This window comes from Mycteria americana, chromosome 3 (assembly GCF_035582795.1).
Source record: "Mycteria americana isolate JAX WOST 10 ecotype Jacksonville Zoo and Gardens chromosome 3, USCA_MyAme_1.0, whole genome shotgun sequence".
Lineage (NCBI taxonomy): Eukaryota > Metazoa > Chordata > Aves > Ciconiiformes > Ciconiidae > Mycteria > Mycteria americana.
In genome coordinates this window covers 109,910,919-109,932,310 of record NC_134367.1, presented here as the reverse complement: position 1 = coordinate 109,932,310, position 21,392 = coordinate 109,910,919, and the positions used below count along the sequence as shown (strand labels likewise).

Genomic DNA, 21,392 nt, shown 5'->3' with positions numbered 1-21,392 from the left:
GCATTTGCACTTCTAATACATACTTGTAATAGACTTCAGTTTTGTTGATATACTTGAACCAGTAAGGTATTATTTGAGTTGGAACTGCACTATTTTTATTTGGCATATGTATGGTGATTTACTGCCAGAAAACTGTTAGAAGTATAGATATATTTATAAATTTTTTTCCTCTTTATGATGGGTGAAGGTATTTAGACTTCAGTACTGATCATAGTGTTCTTCATCTGTGAAAGTTTTGGCCCTGTCTACACAGAGAGTAAACAACTGCAGACGCATTCAGAGCATTCATTTGTTTCTGGGATGACTTTGTTGATTGGCTTTGTAACCACGTAGTGAACAGTGTGGTCATATTTGCTTTGCTGTGGTATTAAGAGTATGTTCTGGGATTTCTAGTGCATGTGTCTAACAGTATTTTGCATTGTTGCTGGGAGAAGAGACTTTTTGGTAATTCTGAAAGGAAAAAAATTTTCATTGAGAGATGATTAATGATTTGGCTGATTCTTTGCAGTTCCCGTAGTAGCTCTAATATTTGTATCTTATGAGTCACAGGGGAAGAAGTGATTTTTCAGACCAAATGCAATTACCTAATTTTCTGTAGGGAACTGTTTGAACTCCAGAGTTTCAAAACCCTGGCAACAATTGCTGTGTAGGGATGTCAAATATTGTTCAGCCTTTGCAACCTAACGGCATGTCAGTCAATAATGTATTGTAGTTAACATTCATCTCCTATATAGAGGCCTCCAAGTGCTGGTTGACTGGTAAAAATAATACAAACCTATACGGAACATTAAAAAATGACTGGTGCTGATTAGCAAATAAGACCTAGGGAATAGATACTTGTTCGTCTTGACGCTTAGCACTGATGCCAGGATTATGCTTCTTCCAAGTGCTTGGAGAGGAACTCTTGATAACATCTCCCTGGAGACAATAATGCTTTGTCATGTTTAGCTTTCACTTATAGATTCTTGAACTGTCTTAAATATTATGCACGTTTATTCGACTTCTGAAATATTCCTTTGTGTTAAACAATCTGTTAAGAATTTATAATTAATATTTTACCCTGTATTTTTTCAAGTGTTTAAAACCTTATTGTTTTTGTGAAAATAGTGATAAACATTTACTCTTTTCTTTAAAAAAAAGAAAGAAAGAAAAGAAAATGTACTGTTTAAGGAAAAGTTAGTTATTATGCTTTTTGCCAGAAGTAAATTAATAAGATTCTACTGCAACTATTCAAATATTTTGATAGAAATACACCTTAATCCAAAATCCTTATTATCTTTGAATTTGGTTTTCTCTTATAAGAAGAAATATATTGATGTTTGAATCATGAACTGTATAGAGTATTCAAATGTAGTCAAAGTACAGTGGTAACTTCCTGTGTGTGGAAATTGAGTTCTGGGAAGGGATTACTTAGATTAGCACTTGAATCCTTTGCTCTTTATAAATGTGTTCCAGAAACTGAGGGGGGTGGGGAAAAAGATTACTAAAAATTATTCTGTAAAGTCACAGGTAATATGAGAAGTGTTTTTAGTCTTTTACTGGGGTTTCAGTGTATTTATATTTTGAAGAGGAAAGGGTTCTTTGTAACTTCTTTGTTCACTGGGGGTTATATTTGCAGCAAACAGGGTGATATGGCCAGTTAGAGCAAGACACTGACGTTTTTTAAAAGAAATAAGTGACCTTTGATAGCATTAGTCTTTTGAGATGCACACAGTCCTGCAGGCTTTGGTCATAATAAGTATATATATATAATGTATTTATAGTGTTCAGGAAGCTAGAGTTTGTACACATCTGTGATTTATAAACACCCACACAGCAACTTGAATTATTCCCCCAAGAAAAGAAGAAGAAGAAAAAAATATCTATCAGTTGAAGCAAGTTAAAATAACAGTCAAGATGTGCCAGCCTCTGCGGCTCCAGAGGATGCAGTGTTCCTGCTCTTCTTACTGGCTGAAAACCACGTAAATGGCGTAGCGTGACAGAGACATTTGAAGCTTTACCCAGGATTGTATTACTCCTGGACATTGAAAAGTGAGAGGTGGCAGACAGGCATAGAGCATGGGTCAAGGAAATCGTATTATTTGGAAATGCAGTGTGTTCCTCAAACAGCCTGTTCTGTATGTTCTTGTGGAACCTCACTGTTCGCTGAAGCTGTCTTGTCATGGTAGGCTGTCCAGCGTGTGACTAGAGCAGGGATGACACCTCCTGCATTAGTGTGCATGCCTGTGGGTCACGCAGTGCGTGTTGCAAATGGACACAAACACATTAGAAACCCATTCCTTCTGCATAAGACACATACATACAGTAGTGATCGTGTTGACTTTACACCACGCACATCCTAGATTGGAAAAGGTTAATAAACATACACTGCTTGCTTAGTGGGTGTATGTCTATTTAAAAATCTTTTACTCTGGAAAACAGACAAAATGTGACAACTCTTTTCAAAAAATGTAGGTGGCTCAGGTGGATACTCAAACCCTGATTCAGCAAGGCAAAGGTCCTCCATGAAAAGGTCATTTTTCTGTAGCTTAAAAACCTGCTGCTGTTTTCTAGGTGTAAAGCACCAAGACTCACAGAATTCTTTCTTGGCATTTTTGAATGCGCCTACCTCTGCTCTGGATCAATTTGAAGTAAGTGTACAGCTCTTCTAACTCTCTGTTAGTCAGTGGAACTCCTGCTGTTATGTGCAGGTTATATGCATATTTGCTGAGAGTTTGCTACTGTATTTTAATCATATTGCTGCATTTATATTTGTGTATAATAATATGTGAGAATTGTTTGTCATTTACAGTGCTGGCTGTCTTCTCCTGAACACTAGTAATCATAGTGAATTCTCTCTCAAATCTTGAATGCAGAAATTTTCCTGATTTCATAGTGAACGTGAAAAGCGTAGTTGTTCAAATGGCCTTTCTTTGTATTCAGAAAAATGCTAAGTAATGCAGATACTGGTTTGGTAAAAATGAGAGAAAATACATAAATAATCCTTGAATGTATTCCATGAAGTCATTGGTACTGTATATTTATTAGGTTGTTTCCATCTTCTGTTCATTTTACACAGATCTGTAAAATCCAGATAATTACTATTCATCTCCTCTCCACAGCTCCTATATACTTAAAAAATAAATCTGTTTAATTCCTTTGTCACTTTTAGACAAAAGACCAGTTTAGGTAGAAAAGCTGGAAGAAAAAAAGTGAAATGATACTATACATTTCATGTCTTCTTTTTTTAATCAACAGTAAGCAATGCATCTTTTTTCTTTTTAAAGAGCAGCTGGGGTGAAATATTGGTCAAACTGACTTCAGAGGGGACAAGACACCACCTTTACAGTTATACATTGGTCTAAAATTTGCCCCTGTTTTTTTCCTGATGGGTGTACAAGGTTATCACATTTAGCTAAGAAAGAGCGTAATCCCTGATGTTATTGATGTTCCAAAATTTACTTTCTTTTCATCGTTCATTCATTAATTCATTGTTCTCTCTTGAAGTCATCACAATTAATACCATTTTTTTAATTTGCTTTTTAATTATTTATCTTATAAATTACTTTCCATATAAAAATCCTGTTGGGAGTGTAGGAATATTATTTTATTGAGTGAATGCTGGAAAAACATTTGGTTTTATACAGGTAGTTTATTGATTAATTGTCCTTGAAAGGCAATTAATGAAAACTTACTGAGGTAACTGTTACTGGCAGTAGTTATTTATAGTTCTTTATTTTTGCACTTTTATTTATACTGAACGGTTTTCTTCATCCATCTCTTTCTCTCTCTCTCTCTCTTTTTTTTTTACTGCTGTTTTCATTAAAATAGGATTCCTTTTCCTCCTCTTCATCCTCATTGATTGATTTTATGGATGACGTAAGTCTTTGACTTTCAAACCAGTAAATCCCTCAATAACAGAGATCAGTTGATTGATTTGGAATATTCAAACATTAATGCAGTCAACTTAAAAAATCTGCAAGTGCAGTGGAGAACAGAATATTTCTATAATATCATACTTACACTTATTTATATAGTTAGATGTTCAATTTTAAAGTAAATGTTTTTCTTTAGGTGCAGGTGAAGAATTCTTGATTGCAAACAGTTTTTCTAATGGGGAGAAGCTGCTTTTGGGCCTTATCTATTGATATGGCCTGTGGAAAATGGTTCCAAAATCACTGACATGTTTATTTCATTTAGTTCTATTGCTTCATATTATTACTTTATCATTAGTTGTTTCCAAAAGTTTTATGATCGCTTCAGTGAAAATGTTTTCCTTGCATACAGTTATTTCTGTTTGCTCAAATAAAATACTGTCTTTTTTTTAGCCTATATTGTAAGAAGTAATTTTCATTATGACTGAAGTGAACTTACTACTTTTTATTGCCATTTGAGATGCTAGTTTTCTGTCAGGACAGCGTTTAAATATTTACCCTAGTTAATTGCATACTAAGAGAACTGAGTTAAAAGCTGAAAATTGACTGCATTCTATTTCTTCCAGAACAAAGTAGTAGGCAAATAAAAGTAAATAAGAATAAGCTTTTTAAAATTGAGGTATATGCTATGCGTCCATGCTAGAGAACCATCCATTACAACTCTGTAGGTATATTGTGTGTGTACGTCTGTGTGTGCTTGTATATATGTGTATACACATATGCACATATTTATACATATGTATTTTAAATAGTATAATCCTTTTTGCATTAAAATGTGATACAATTAATTTTATTCTAGAAATGTCTGCTGTGAAGGGTGTAACAAAGAGGGTATAGTATATGGGCATGTTCTACTGGTTGCATTTGTTTCACAAACTCTGAAAGAATGCTTTTCTTCTAGATGCTTTTTTTCTGTAAATCAGGTATATACCTTAGCCAAAATGTGAAGGTACATTTATGGTACCATAGTAGAAGGTATTTGCCTGCATTTTTGTATAGCGTATAGAAAACTTTGTCTTGCTGATATTGTTGGAATTTTCTTGCACGAAAAAAATGAGATTACAGTTTCCTGTCATGTTAAATCTACAATAAATAAATAATATTTATATCTTTTATCTGGATTAAAGAAGTGTTCTCTATGTTGCCTGAGTATTAGGAACACTTAGTGTGTATCAGCGGGTTCTTTCACAGAAAGTGACCTTTAAAAATATCTAATACTCTCTCCTAAAACCTGTTAAAAGAGAAATAAAGTACAGATGTGGCATAATGTTCTATTTTGCAGGGGGACACTTAGGACTTTCTTAAGGTTTCCTGGTTGCTATCTAGTTAGTTTTGAAGGACATCAGTACTTTATTCTGTATTTATTGTTGCTTCTTTTTTGTTTTAAAGAAGGCAGCATATTTTTTTCACAAGCATTTTGACAAAATTGCGAATTTTTTCTTTTTTTTTTTTTTTTTTTTTTTTTAAATCTGTGCAAGGGAATAATTTTCAACTGTTGGCGTACATCCTTTAAGACATTCTTCTTGATTGGTCCATCCAGGTCAAATCTGTTCAGATAGCCATCTTTTAGTCTTAGGTAAAACTCCAGGTATTAATGTGTATATTGTTGCATGTGGATGCCTTACTACGCACAGAGTAAAACCTCCCCTGTTACATCTTCAATCTGAGTCCAAGAGGAACATCTTTTTCTCAGTTGCATGGGGCAAGAGTACATTTCTGTACTGGTCTGGCCAGGGGCTAACATCTCTTAACACCGGGGCAGAATTCTTTCTCATCTGGCAAAACTGTGGAAGAAGAGAGTTGACTGTTCAAAGATGGGAATAGTACCTTGCAGACAAATACAAGACTTGTTGAGCTACCTGTCTTTATTAGAAAGAGAAATAAAGCTGATGGCCATATTAGTAGGTGAAAGGTGGTATAATTAAGTAGTGCTTAAAGTCAGTTCTGCATCTTTTATTTATTGGACAATTACTTGATTCATTTGTAGAGAGATTCCTAATATATAGCCTCTGAATTATCAAAATGAATGGTTATTTATGTTTTAGCTCATTGAGTTGGTTCAATATCAATGTATTAGGTGGACTTAAATGCAAATAAGGGTATTTTAAATCCCTCCCCAATGGATGTGACCTCCATTCCCTTTCCAGTGTTTCTTTTTGACAGTAGTTACCTTGAAGGGCAGTGTTTCTTGCAGCTTCTCAAGAATAATTTTTATGTGCTCAGTCAAACCTGAGAGGCGTGTGGGTTCTTTATATTAACACCAAGGAAGAATTAGAAGTCCTCAGGTCAGACTCATGCAGTGCTGCAATATTGCACGGGTTTCAGGAAAGCCTCTCCTGTAAACAAGAACCCAAAGTAAATATTACTAATGGCCCATATTGTTTCTTCAGCCTCTGTGCTTCACTAAGAAACGACAGCGAGAGTGTAAAATAATATGCGGTTGCATTTACATAGCACTCCTTGCAAGGTCTCTGAAGTCTATTTAACATGTAGATGTGTAAGCAACACTGAGTTTGGCCCACTGATTACATTTGGAGTTTACTAGGGTGGGTATGTCTTGTGTGTTTGCCATCCAGATAACATAATTGTTTATAGTAGTCTGTGAATGACTGGAATTAATTCTGATTTTTTCAATGAGGAAAATGGTAGTTTTGCAATTTCTACTGGAGAGAAGTAAAGATAGATGTCCCGCTGCCTCTGTAGCCTGCAGATGCTGAGCAAGAAAAGTGGTAGCTCACTATTGAGATGAGTAGCAGTCACTGTTGGTTCCAGCTGTACCTCCTTGAAAAGATACTTGGTCAGGTTGGCAGAACTGGTGCCTAAATCCTCATAGCTGCAAAAGCCCATGCGTTCAGAAACAGTCCTTGGATCTCCTGTGCGCACGGGAGAGTGCAAAGGGCAGTAGGAATGGGTTTTGCTGTCCCTGGTTTCTGATTTTGGTGGGGAGGGAAGTCACCGCCAGTGACTCTAATATACTAATTTCTAAATCATTGCCGCTGTTTCTCCTGTGTGTTGCAGGCTGTCTCTCAGTAACATCGTCTAGGTGTTAAGTCTCCTGTGTTCACTAGAAGTGTCTGATAATGGAAGTGTTGGGTTTTGGTTTTTTGCCAGGTGGATCTTTGTGTATCTCCCCAGCTACTAGAAGGAATCAACTTGTTTTATGTAAAGATAAATTTGTGATTATTTAATAACAATAAAATGGAATCCCATTTTCCCTTGACAAAATTATTTTCCCCACTTGCTAGAAAATACTATTTTTCCCCTGTTATCAACACATGATGAATTAAAAATAGATTTCTTAAATCCTCCTGCAGTCTGTCCTCACGTGCAGTCCCCATGGGCTTTGGTTAGACTAAACAAATCTGAACTTTGTAAATAACCACAGAATAAATCATGTTCTGAATTCTCATTATTAAACAGAATAAGCCATAGTAGTGTGTGGTGAAAGCCCTGACTCTACGTGCACATTCATAATTAAGTTTAGAATAATTCTCGTCCTTAATCATACTTTAAATTGGACATACTGCACCTCCAAAAGATTGCTTTATTCGTCTAGTTCGAAGTACAGAAATGCTAACTGCAAATTATTGGTGTAACATAGTCTGCAGTTTCATTGCTATTGTCCAGTGTAAAGCTACAGACTTTAGAATAACTGTTCCTTTTTTTTGATGTTTCTTCCCTCTTGTTGCCCCAGAATATCTTGTTTTCAAAATACTTGTAAAAATGAACATATGTGTGTGTGTCTAGACTACCTCTGGGGATATAGAGCGACGAATTCTGAGCTGATGTATGTGTCACTGTTTGGTTTTGTAACATATTCTCCTCCTTTCTTTGTTAAAGCGCTCTCCTTCCTGTATTCCAGCTAACAAAGGCAGACGTGTAAGAGGCTGTCTTACTCTATGTGGCCCTTTATTTTTTGCCTGTTGTGTACATGCCTTTGTTTAATGTATGGATTGTGTATTTACTTCACTGCATGTCTTGTGCTGCTGCTACCGTTTGCTGCTGCTGCTGTGCTTTTTGTTGTTTTACAGCTGTGGGCTAAAAGCTTTTGGGGTATTTCATTTGGTAATCCTGTCAGCAGAATATACAGTAACTGGAGAAGATGCTTTGGGTACTTTCTCGTTTCAGTATGAAAGTTCTTTGTGAAAGCTGATCAGGTAGATGCAGGTTGGGAAGATGAGCAAATGTCAAATGAGGGCCTGTTTGTTTCCTTGCCCTTAGCAGAGGGCATCTGTTGAGTTGTGGGAATTGCCTATAGAAGGTAAAGTTTGGCATCTGGGAGACATGTCCTAGCAAATGATAGAAAATACCGCAGTATGGAGATAAATAAATGGGAAGTGGGGAACTGAGTAAATTGGGGCATAAAGGAGGGCAGGAAAAATTCATACAAAGAAACCAAAGTTGGATGTGTTGTAGTCTGTTAAGCTGGAAAGCTCTACAGCGTTTCAAAAAATCAAGGTAGATTTTTAAGCATGGTGTTATCAAAGCTTTGTCAGACCGAATTCATACCAGGTATGCTATGTCCGTTTTAAACTCATACTGCCACTTTTGTTTCTTTTGTACACATAGGATGATAGGAATAGGAAAGCATACAAAGCATTTATATTGAATATTCAGTAAATAAGCAGTAATGCCCAACAGCTCTAATAATGACCTTACCTAGGCAGTTCAAAGCACACTGCTCAGTGTCGTAGGCAAGCTTACAGTAACTACTTGTTTTTGTTGGCTGTGGCTCCCATTTGGAAGTTCATCTCTCCTCAAAATGTGTTTACACAGTGGCCAGCTTTGGCTCAGACCTACACAGGTGACACCATGTAGACAACTGAGCACAGTGCTGTGGAAGACGACAAAGCTATTACAGTTTGGTAGGAAATACTGAAATATGCTTTTGATAATCCAGTGGATTAGTTAAAAATTAATTTTAATGGTGTTAATATGGTCCACATAAGCTTTTGGCCATAGTTGAGTCAGGTTGCTTTTGTACTTAGTCCTTCTCATTAAAGCAAGGAACCTGGAGATTACTGCAGCAATACAGCTTAAGGTCCTGTTTCTGCAGTAAAGGTGGTGGTTAAATTCTCTTCAAATTTTGTGATGGTAGATCAGGTTCTGTGTGTTTTGTGGGGTTTTTATGTTCATAAGTAAAGTAAAAATACATTTGTTACTGGTTCAGCAGTTGTCTTCAACCATAAAGGCTTTGTAGCACATTCCAGAAAAGTTCCATCATTCATATCATGCTTGTACTAATTTTTTTAAGAGACACCATGAAAATTCTTTAGTATGCAGATGCTACTTTGAAAGGGAAAGCCTTTGGAGTATCTGGACACATTTATGAAATGATAGATTAGATCTCTGAGTTTAACTTGCAGAAGAAAAGGTATGTCTGTTTCTTGCTATGAAAAATTCGTCTGTAGTTACTCATTGGGCTTATTTTTTAATAACACTTTTAAGAAGAAGGTAGAATTGTTCAAGGTTAAACAGTCTTTGAGTGGACTCCAAGTTATCATACGTTTAGACTCAATAAAAGAAAAAGTTTAAAATAATTGAAACAGTTATGTCTGGGAATTTACTAATTAAAGGCATCGATGCTTCTAATACTGGATAAAGCTTTCAATTACTATTTGCTTCGGATAAATCTGAGCACAAAATGTTTGCTTTACTGCTAATTTTTGCCTCAGTGCTTGTCTATGTGTAGAAAACAGGTGTATCCCAATATGAGAATTTCCCATTTTAATTACAGAAATACTTGCAGGCATCGTAATATGCCTAAGTTGATTAAGCTGATGAGCATTCTTCACCAGATAATTTGGTTTTTGAAGGCTATGATAAAAACAGAAGCCATCAAACTTAACTCACTACTATTTAAAAAAAAAAGAATCAGCAACTGCACCTGTTCACTACCATGACTGAGTTTCTGGAGAACAGGACTGTATATGCATGTATAAGATTGGCTTGGCAATATATTTTATTCCCAAAAAGCAGTAAAGTTTGTGGAATTCTTAATATGATGTCAGTGGCAAATGAGATAAAAAACAGTGGAATGTTCAAATGCTTTCTGTAAACATTGCTGCGTATTTTAGTTTGTGTGCAAGCTAGCCAAATCCTTAGCAAAGGGGAACTGATGATAGCATTGCTCCAGAAAAGCCAGGCATGCCATGAGGCCTTCTGTAGGCCTCCAGCTTTTAGTTTTATTATCAGTAGAGAAAAGCATCCTCATCTTGCTCTATGGTTTTTTTTAAATCAAATTTACATAGAAACCTTTGATGTGGAGATGTCTCATTTTCAAGGAAGAACCCTGCATTCTCTGATTTTTCAGTTGCACTGACAAAAGATGACTTGTAATCCAAGATACCTGGTTGTACCTATATGCCTTGTTGTTTGGTGTAGTTCTGTGTTGGGCTTAGTTTCATTGTATATCAAGGACTAGGAAAATATTCCCCTGAAGAAACTGTATTCCTGGTAAGGATGTTTTTGTAGTTCAAATGGGGTACAAAAAACCCCTCAATTTTCTGTGCATATGATTAACACTAACCTCAGGAAATACATTGTCTGCTCTGCCTTTTCTCCTTATTTTCTCCTGAATATGTTTGCAGTGGTTTACATGGGCTATATGGGAATTCACTTCTAACAAATCTCTACTACCAGTGGACAAAACCCAGTAGTGTTGAAAATATTCACCCTTTAAAAATGCTGAATTACAAGTCTCTTTGTGTGTTTATCAGGCCCCTGAACTAGCAGCTCTTATGCATGTGCTCCCGTCTCAGCAGAAGCCTTGGCGTGTTCATATTCAATAATTTTCATTGCATTTTTGCACTTTAATTAGGGAGTTGCTTAAAACTGAATTTTTATCCTCTCAGTTCTTTCTTAGGAATTCTACCGCTCCCATATCTTATTTTGGTAAGAGTTGAGAATTCTTTTTTTAATTATGTCTTTGATTTATTTTTTGGTTGTTTTTTTCTCTTGAATTGTTCTCCTAGATTGATTCAGTTGAGAATTTTACATTGTCTAATACTCCGTCACGGGATGAAGATAGCAAGTCTCACCTCCATTCAAGGTCAAGGTCTCCTTCTACAGCTAGTGAGATTGAACCAATCGAGGTACTTCCGTGTTGACAAATTTTTGTCTTTTTCTTAGGAGTAACAGTTTCACTTATGTAACAGTTGCTATTGCAGATCCTTTTGTTTAGAGCGAAGCTCAGTTCTCTTCAGCGAGACTATTTAGGACCTTGTAATAGGCTTCTGCACTAGTGGTGAACTGTGTTTTGGGGAATGTTGCATTTCCTTTCACATACGGTTAATTGATTGGGGATGGGAACTATGTTGAATCAATTATTAGCTACAGTCTCTCTTCATAACATATCCTCAGTCATGAATATTTAAGAAATGTTAGCACAAAGTTAATGTTGTGCTGTAGTTTGTAGGAGCACGCTTTGGAGTCCTGCTGAAAGTCTTGTCAATACGAAATACTAGCCAGGCTCTGCAACTATAATAATGTATCCCCTTTCCCTGTTAAAAAATTTAACTGTCTGATTATTTTACATTAGAAAAGATTCAATCAAATGTTTAAGATAATACAAAGTTATTTTTGACATTTAGGAGATGAATCTTACCCATCATTTTGCTGAGAAATAAGATTTGGTTTTCTGAGTCCTTTCCTGTGTTAATGAGTTTGGTTTCACTGCTTGTATGTTTGGGGATGGGGAGGGTGGGACATTGTAGTCTTTTTACTTTATTCAAGCTATCTTTGATAGTGTGTATTTGATGTCTTATTGATCCTTTGGGGACTATGTTCAGGTTACAGATCATCCTCCCCGTTCAATTCACACACCAACCATGAGGACAGCATATATTGGATCAGGACTCTCTGCACCAAAGGTATTCAGTCAAGTGTTCACACTTTATATATAGTAAAGGGCAAAATATCACTCCTGGGCAACAGCTTCAGGAGAACTGTTTATCACAGTAATCTTACTAGAACTGCCTAGAAGGGTTGTTTATATGCAAGCCGGTTGCTTTCTAAAATTTAAACCCCCTCGTTCTTACATTATGTGGTGTGACAAGTTGTACTAGGCATTCCACTGTAGCAGCACACAGGCATTTGACTATAGGAAAAACAGTAGTTTGGACATTAGAAAGAGGTAAATGAACCTCTTTCTAATGTGAAGAAAGGATGAGAATGTGAAGAAAGGAAAAGAGACTTTCTAGAAAGAGTTTTCCAGCATGTGTCTGACCAACCCGCCTCTGTCCTCTGCATACAATAAAACTGATGTCACTGTGGGCCAGTCTCAGATTAACACATCTGTATGCTAATTGGATGCTTATTTTTGAGAAAAGGCAAAGAGTAAGCCTAAAATGAAACCATAGATTTGCATTTTTTATAAGGAATGTAGAGTGAGCACTACAGCCAGCAATGCAGCACTGGGCTGGGAGAAGGAATTCCAGTTTTTCTGTCTTCTGGCTTTTTACTTGCATAAATACTGATTTTACATCAGTTGTTGAAATTATTTTGCTGTTGGCCAAATAAGCCAGTCAGTGTATGCTAATTCACAGTGAATTGTGTATATTCAAGCAAATGAGGAATAAGATACAAGCTATTAAAGGAAAAATTTTCTCATAAAAGTTTCAGAACTGCCTTGATGGCTTAGGAATCTTCTGTATATTTAAAAAAAAGACAGTTTTTCTGCAACGAATCAATGAAGTAAGTAAGTCTTTATAATAGATCTGTTTCTCTGCTTTGATAAATTGCAAAATAGCAAAAGACTTCATTTGTGTAAAGGAAAGCTAAAAAGTTTGAGCAGACTGTTCTGTTGGCAACATCTTAGTAGATCAATTAAAATACTTTAAGTGTACTTGGAATCATGTGAAACAGGTTTTACTGTGCACATAATTTCATTTTTGTGAATATTTTGCTCAGTAAGTAATGATTGGCTTTCTAATTTATTGTGTTCCCTAAAAAACCTTTTTACTTTATGGTTGCATCAGTTTTTAAAGCTAAGTATTGTTTCCCTGCAAGTTTCCAAACAAGACATCCATCTGTAGACAGAAAGCTTCCATTGTAACAGTAAAACTGTCATTAAATATGGATGAAGTTTGAGCCTTTAGCTGTGATATCTTATGCTGTGAAAAACAGGAAAGTGAGTAAAATTTTAATATACCTACTCATTAAAGTAGTCTGCAAAGTTGTCTTATTTCAGATCATGTACATTATCCAGGTTGTTTGGATAGCCTTTGCATTCACCCTGTGCTGTATCCTTTCTCCACCTACCAGTTGTTACTTCACTGGGAGTTTTTTTAGAAAAGCAAAGCAGCTTCCTGCATTTTATAGAAGAAGAATATGAAGAATAATTTTTTATGAATCATACTACCACATTACATAGTCATTTAGCCTTGGTATCATAGCATCAGCACTGCCATCCTTGAGGGGAGAGAGAGAATTAAAACACTTACTCATGTAGTCTGTGTTCCCAAGAACTAACAAGAAGAGAAGCCCTTTCAAAATCAACTTCATCTACACTCTTGCATTTAAATTGGGTGTTCTGAAGTTGCCTGTGCCTGACACCATAAAACTGAACTCTGTCATGCTTTCTGGCATAAAAACTAGAATTTTGAAAAAGTCTGATATATTTCTTTGAACTAAGGCAACACTCCTTACAGAGGAGCACTGAATTTGCAGCTTAGAAAATACTGTGGTGGGTTGACCGTGGCTGGCCACCAGGTGCCCACCAAACACACGTCCAACTTCTAGAGTGGAATGGAATAATTTTGGCAACTTTTCTATCCGCAGTGGAAGCAAACTCGTATTCTGAGACAAGGTCCAGTTTCCATGGTTTCGTTTACAGAGGATGGTTTAAATTATCAATAACGAGCATTGATAAGGAATTTTTTTCAGCCCATGTGTCAAGAGCTCAGGTCTCATTTCAGCAAACACAAATCAGCTACCTTTTTAAATGCACCTATCCACTCTTATGTCTCTGAAAAAAAGAACTCTTTTTCAGAAGTGTTACAGGTATTAACATCCTTGTCTGCTTGTTTCACAGCCTAAAGCCCACCAGTTTGTAGTGAAATCATTTAATACACCAACAAAATGCAATCAGTGCACATCTCTGATGGTTGGTTTAATACGACAGGGCTGTACTTGTGAAGGTAAGCGCTTGTGAAAGTAGGAAGTGTGAACTGGAGTTCTTCCAGATGCAAATTGCACAGTAAATGTTGTGGTGTGATAATGCAGGAGTCTTCTGTTTTATATTTTGAATAATAGAATATATTCTCGTGCTTCAGTCTTTCAACAGTAGAAGCCAAACACTTTGAACATCTTATGTAACAGATTACCTAGTTATCTGGAGACATACTTATTCCAGCTGGTGGTAGAAGAGCTTAGTTTACTTAAAATAGCAATAAGGGGTCACAGTCAGTGGTCGAGTATGCTGACAGCAGCTTTGCTTTCTGACTCAGGACAAAATGTAAGACAGCTTTGCCATTCAGTACCAATCTTGCTTCTTACCAGGACTAACTTATTCTAGGTTTGTACATACAGAGAATGACACTCATCATTTAGAGGAGCTTCCAGCTTTTTGTTTACTAGTAGAGTTGGGCCTAGAGGAAATCATAGAGATTATCTCAGTATGAGCTTCTGATTAGGCTCGCTCTTACCTGGATGAAACCAGACTCTATATCCATACACTTCTGAAAATGAGAAAATCAGAATTTAGAGCAGATAAAAGCATGAACTGCTGCTGTGCGCAGACTTACGTTTCTGTCTTGGCGTAGCAAAGTTCAGTGAAACTATTCAGTTCTTGGTCAGAAAAAGAGAGGATTCCTTTATAAATGTCATCGTCATTATCATAGCTTTTGCATTGCACAAGAAATAACCATCAAATCTTTTTGTTTCTTCTCCTCCTCACAAGTATGTGGATTCTCTTGCCACGTGACCTGTGCAGACAAGGCTCCTGCAGTATGTCCAATCCCTCCTGAACAGACTAAGGGACCTTTGGGAATAGATCCGCAGAAAGGCATAGGAACAGCCTATGAAGGACATGTCCGAGTAAGTATCAGGTAGCTGCATTTGGGGCACTTATGTTAAATTTGTTGTTTTCTGGAGTTGGAATTAAACTGTAATTGGGGTGTCAGGGGAGATCGATTCAATTCTATCTTACAGTAACAGTTTGGAAGCTTAAAACTAAATTTTCACAAAGCAGCTCCTAGCATTTTCAACAGTAATTCTCTCTCCATTTCTGTTGCCCTTTGGGCTTTGAGTTGGTCTTGAATACTCCATCTCTAGAGATCAGATCATTTTCCAGGGCCTGTAAGTTTTTGAGTCTTTATGTTGATGCTAGTACTGTTTAGGGTCATTGGCGTGGATACTTGTACATAAATACTAAAAAAATTACTTGACGTGGTTTTGGCCATATTCCTGTTGACCAACTAGAGATGGGTTTCTTTCTCTATATTTGTTAATATAGCTTTGAATGAGTTTGTGAAATAAGAAGAAAGAATCTGTGCTGCTATGAATTTTTTAAATAATATATTGTGGTGTCTGTGTGGCTGTGTTTGATGCTCTTACTGCAGCTGTGTTATTCCTTATGTCGCTTAATGTTATCACTGAATAAAAGCTTGTCAGCCTAGACGAGAGAATTGATTTTTGTGCTGTTTGATTTTTGATTGCATGCGAACTTACAGAGAGTTAATTAGAATTTATTTTGCTAAAGGTACCAAAACCAGCTGGAGTAAAGAAGGGTTGGCAGAGAGCGCTAGCAGTGATCTGTGATTTTAAACTCTTCCTATATGATGTAGCAGAAGGAAAAGCATCCCAGCCCAGCGTGATAGTGAGTCAGGTCATAGACATGAGGTAAGCTGTTTGGTGCTGAGTGGGAGCTTTTCAGAGGCACTGGGAGGTTTTTTTCTGCTTTTCCTTTTTGTGAAATCAATAAGCAAGCTCCAGAGCTTATATGAAAACTGTAATCCATGTTGAGAGCCTCTAATTTTCTGGGAAAAAAGCAGTATTTGCAGTTAGCCGGAACGCCACTTGTGTGTTCATATGTGGCAATTTAAGCTTCCATTACTACATCATGTGCCAAAATGCATCTCTTCAGCTGTGTAGAAGATCTGGAATGAACAACGAAGAAAAAGACACTCTTTCGGGGTTGAACAGAGTTTTGAAAGACAGATAAAACTTTGTTATAGGATAAAACTAATACAATTTTTGATTCAGAAGGGCTAAATAGTTTGTTCCCACTGACTTCAGTATTACTGAAATACTACCAACTTCACTGAAGGTTGAGAACATTTAACATACCAACTAAGTAAAGCTCATCTGTGAACTAGGTTAGTTTATCCAGGAAGACTCAAACAGCTGTAGCCTATAGCTTCTAGTGAGTTTAGATTTTTATGAAAGAGTTGGAGAGATGTTTTTGGTCCAGGCTTGTAAGTTTGGTTGTTTTGGTTTTTTTTTTTTTTTAAGGTTTTACTTTAAAGAGAAAAAACCCAGATACTCTGAATAGATTTATCTCCATTTACCAGGAATTAATTATGTAACATTGCATTTGTGAGTTTCCTCTGCAGATAAAGAGGAAAGGATAATTTTAAAAATTATATCTCAGTGCTGCCTTGTCGTGTCCTTCACAAAACAAAGCTATTGGTACTATGGAAATATAAGTAAAAAACAAACACACAGGTTTTACTCTCTTTAATTCTTTTCCAATTATCTTTGTGGTCTCCATAAGGGATGAAGAATTCTCAGTGAGTTCTGTCTTGGCCTCAGATGTCATCCATGCAAATAGAAAAGATATCCCCTGTATCTTTAGGGTAAGTATTACGTCTTGAACCTAGTAACCCAGAAGTACAGGGTTTCACAGTGTGATGCACAGTGTGCATTCACTGACAGCTTGCTAGTGTTTTATTTCCTTCGCAAGTTCTGGCCGTGTGGTATCCATGGCAGCAGCGGCAGTGCATAAGGATCTGTACGTATATCATTTTTGTGGTAAAAATGGCACTGGTACATTTAGACAAGCTCTCATCTCCCCTTTATGTGGTTTTTATTTTTTTTTTCTAACCGTCACAATAAGACGTACTTTTTTCAACCTCTCCTGTTAGTCATTTGGAAATCTTCTGTTCTTCATGACCTTCTACATTTTCATTTCCTAAAGTTGCCTTCTGCTTCTCAGTTTAATTTGTTGTGTTATTGCCGAAGCCTTTATTTTATATATTTTCTGTGTATGTATGCACTGGATCTCTGAAAACTCCCATTCATTAGGTAGTCAGTATAGAAATCTAGTGTAAAATCCTCATCAAAATTTGTCTGTTATCTGGTATCAGGATTTTGCCATCATTGGCTTTTTCTAATATTATTCTTATTTTTACTAGATATTCCACTGAAGCTTTGACCTCAATGAAATATCTTTGGTGTCTTACTAATTCCCCTATAGTTTCTTTACTATACCATTGTATTTCACTCCTTGTTTTTCTGGCTTTCAGACTGTTCATCACTCTGCATGCTGAGAAGAGATAAACCTACAAAAGGAGTTTTCATTTTTATCTATAATAGCTGTACCAAATACACAAAAAGGATCATAGATCATTATACCATAAAGAGCATTCCTATCGCATTAAATTATTAATGACAACTATTGGTCTTACAAAATATTCTGTATTTTTTTTAAGAAATGCTTTTCATTATAAAATTGCTGTGAGAAACAGATGACTACCTTATTTAGGGCAGACACTTCTGAATTATAGAATAAATACAGATGCATTTAGAATAAAGCCAAAGTTTTCTCAGTTCTTTGCTGAGTTATTCACATCTACAGGTTTTTCTGCTGTGGGTTCTTGATTGCGATAGAGTGTTTTGTACTAACTAAGGCTAAATTTTTGCATTTTTAGTTCAGACAGCTAATTAAAAGGGCACTTATAGGCATCCCTTGTAAAAATGATCATGAATTTTTTTATTGCTTATGACTTAAAATATATATTTTTAAAATTTTCCAGGTCACAGCCTCCCAGCTCTCTGCATCCAGTAATAAGTGTTCAATCCTGATTCTAGCAGACGGGGAGAATGAAAAAAGCAAGTGGGTAGGAGTGCTGAATGAATTGCATAGGATCTTGAAAAAAAACAAACTCAAAGACCGCTCAGTCTATGTTCCCAAAGAAGCTTATGACAGCACCTTACCCCTCATCAAAACAACACAGTCAGCAGCCATCATAGGTATGAAATGAGTAAGAGAAAGCTCTAAGAAAAATGGGTATGCTAAAAGCATGCTTTTTTGCAGAAACATGTTAAATGGCATTATCTACTGGATAGAGAGTAACATGTAGTGGTTTTATCCCATATGGAAATGTGTATGGGTTTGAGAGAAGTGCAATTCACTACCCAGTACTTTTGTCAGATCCTTAAGAATATTCCCCCTATTCACACATATTCATACTTATGAATAATTTTGACTGAGAATTGGATGTTACTCTTTTGTTATTCTGTAAACATAATTCCTTAACTGGGCAGAAGTAGCACTATAGAATAGACGTAAATCACTGACTTCACAAATCTTCCTGTGGGACCAGAGAGAAAACTTGAAAGCAGAGATTAATTTAGTCATTTTAAATGCTCTGCATAAAATATGTTAAACTCCAATTATTTAAATTATTATTGAAATAACTATAATATTATATTTAGAAATCGGTAGTACACTTAAGTGCTCTGAATGGTTTGTTAAAAATGATGTTTCTTGCTGTTACTTCTACTAACAGGAGAAATAGGAAAAGACTTATTTTTTCAGAAATTTGAAAGATTGGGAGGTTACTAATGTTTTTTGTACGTGAATGTGTTAGGTTTGACTATATATTTGTTATTTCATAATATTAAAAACCTGTCTCTGTTAATCAGAATTATTACTATGGTTGAAGAAGTATTTCCAAAGAAAAATAACCTTTTTTTTCCTTAATATCATAGACCATGAAAGAATAGCTCTGGGGAATGAAGAAGGGTTATTTGTTGTGCATGTCACCAAAGACGGTAAGAGATTAGGAACTGGTAATAATTTCCCTAATATTAAATAATCAGAAAGTGACTTTGTAACCTTTATTCTCTTTCAATATCCCCTGGTTTCATTTTTCTGGATTTACTACGTTATCAGCTGGACAACCCCATGTGAGAGCTGATAATCAAGAAGGTGTTCTGTGTGCTTTCTGTTTTGGGTATCCTTTCCAGTAACAAAGACCAGCATCTGGAATGCAGTTGAAGGTTGTCTTCCCTTGTTTGAAGCAGGCTTACTACTGAATTCAGGCCAGGTTGCTCAGGACTTTGTCCAGTCGGGTCTTGGAAATCCCCAAGGATGGAGGTTCCACAATCTCTCTGGGCTGCCTGCTGCAAATTATTCTCACAATGAAACATTTTCGTTGTATATCCAGTAGGAACCGCCCTCATTTCAATTTGTGACTATTGTCTCCTCTCCTCCTGCTGTGCACCTCAGTAAGGAGCCTGGCTTGATCGTTTCTGTAACTTCTTCCTTGGTATTGGAAATGAAAACTTATATTCAATATTGTAAAGAGATGTAATGACAGACACCCAAGCTAATTCAAAAAGCAACATGTTTAATTGTATGTTTCAGTTCTTTGATGGTTTTCCTTTATTCAGTAGTTTTGTGGCTTTAAACTGTTTTTGAAATGAATACTGAAATAATACAACGGTTGTTATTACATTGGATCTACTCGTCCCTTTTTCTGATGAGGAAGAGCCAAATTCTATCCAGCATTGCCACATCTGGTATTATTAAAATACAAGTTTTGATTCTGTACTTTTTAATAATGCAGGGAAGCAATAAAGGGGATTTCTTGGGCTTCCTTCATAGTTTATCTTTGCAAATACATATGTTATAATCAATTCACACTTCAACATTATTTACTTGGATTTGGGGTTTTTTGTTTTGTTTCTTTTTTTTTTTTTTTTTTTTTTTTTTTTTTTTTTTTTTTTTTTTAGAGATTATCCGTGTTGGTGACAATAAGAAGGTTCATCAGATTGAGCTTATCCCAAATGAACAGCTCATTGCAGTAATCTCAGGACGAAACCGTCACGTGCGGCTTTTCCCTATGGCTGCCCTGGATGGAAGGGAGACTGAGTTTTATAAGCTGGCAGAGACAAAAGGCTGTCAGTCAATAGTTTCTGGACATGTGCGCCATGGAGCTCTTACATGCCTGTGTGTAGCTATGAAAAGGCAGGTCCTCTGTTATGAACTAAATCAGAGTAAGACACGTCACAAAAAGATCAAGGAGATCCAAGTCCAGGGGAATGTCCAGTGGATGTCAGTCTTCAGTGACCGTCTTTGTGTGGGCTACCAGTCAGGTTTCTTAAAATATCCCCTTCACGGAGAAGGCAGCCCATACAGTCTGCTCCATCCAGATGACCACACACTATCATTTATCTCACAGCAGCCAACTGATGCCATCTGTGCAGTCGAAATCTCAACTAAAGAATACCTGCTGTGTTTTAGCAGCGTAGGGGTTTACGTTGACTGCCAGGGCCGAAGATCTCGACAACAAGAATTGATGTGGCCCGCGACTCCATCTTCTTGCTGTAAGTTGCTGTGTGTGTCAGTGTACTTGCTATTATACATTGAAGTGATCGCTGTTTGTATTAATATCCACAGGAAGTGAAGTTCAGGGATAATTACCTGACAGGTAAATGAATGCTCTTAGCTTCTGTCAGCATTTTTGATCTAGTCAGAGGGTTTAATCCTGATCTCATTTATGCTAGTTTTAACAACTCTGTCACTGACCTATACTGCTAGAGCACAAAGGAATCAAGGGTCAGGATTTCTAACTCTGATGTCCAATTTCTAAACACATGGCCTGACCTCTAAAACAGCCAAAAGCCTCAGGTCCTACAGAGGCTAATGGAATCTTTATGCATTCACTGCCACTGATACTGGACTGTTGTTACTTAGTCTTAAAATTTGATTGTACTTTGGCTCAGCATTGTGATTCAAGCTTTCTTGATGTTCAGAGTCATCAGGATCTGGTAGTTTGACTTGTTTTTCTCTAATGGTGTTTATTCCTACTTAGTGGTGTTTTTTCTTTTCTTTCCTTACTCTTTCATTCTCTCTTCTTCAGCAGTTTTTGTTGACACTCTTCTCATTCATCTCCTCTCTTTGTTTTTTAAAGAAATCAGTTTTTAAGTTTTTCCCCCTCTGTCTCCTTCTTAACTTCCAAAATACAGTGTATGGCAGGCAGCACAGAAAATGTATTTCACAACCTTAAGGGAAGAATACTGTCATTTTTCAAGATTTCCGTTTCCAGCAAGAACTGTGTTAAACATTTATTGCATATTTTTTTCAAAGCTGGGGCTTTATCTTTGTGACAGTTTAAGGAAAAAAAAAACCCTGCGATGCCCATCTTCTTTTTAATGTCTTTCTGAATGCAGATAGAGATTAGCCAAATTTGTCCTCAGAGTATCTGTGAATGAGGCCAGTCTTACGTTGATTTTTAAAATAGTCTGCCT

General features: G+C 36.4%; 1 protein-coding gene across 7 annotated transcripts in view; it reads left to right on the top strand.

Moving 5' to 3' along the window:
- Positions 1–21,392, top strand: part of CDC42BPA (CDC42 binding protein kinase alpha) — a 193,859-nt gene that overhangs the window by 147,419 nt on the left and 25,048 nt on the right. For 6 of the 7 annotated variants that reach the window (XR_012774874.1, XM_075496539.1, XM_075496538.1 and 3 more), the window contains 10 exons: positions 2,554–2,630; positions 10,889–11,008; positions 11,705–11,785; positions 13,948–14,053; positions 14,815–14,951; positions 15,616–15,755; positions 16,630–16,711; positions 17,891–18,107; positions 18,849–18,911; positions 19,875–20,468. Coding sequence is in view for 6 of the 7 variants with exons in the window: in XM_075496539.1 (XP_075352654.1) it covers positions 2,554–2,630; positions 10,889–11,008; positions 11,705–11,785; positions 13,948–14,053; positions 14,815–14,951; positions 15,616–15,755; positions 16,630–16,711; positions 17,891–18,107; positions 18,849–18,911; positions 19,875–20,468 (1,617 nt within the window). In the remaining variant the exon portion in view is untranslated. Of the gene's footprint in view, positions 1–2,553; positions 2,631–3,810; positions 3,859–10,888; positions 11,009–11,704; positions 11,786–13,947; positions 14,054–14,814; positions 14,952–15,615; positions 15,756–16,629; positions 16,712–17,890; positions 18,108–18,848; positions 18,912–19,874; positions 20,469–21,392 lie in introns of all 7 variants that reach the window. The other variant, XM_075496543.1, reaches the window with a different exon arrangement.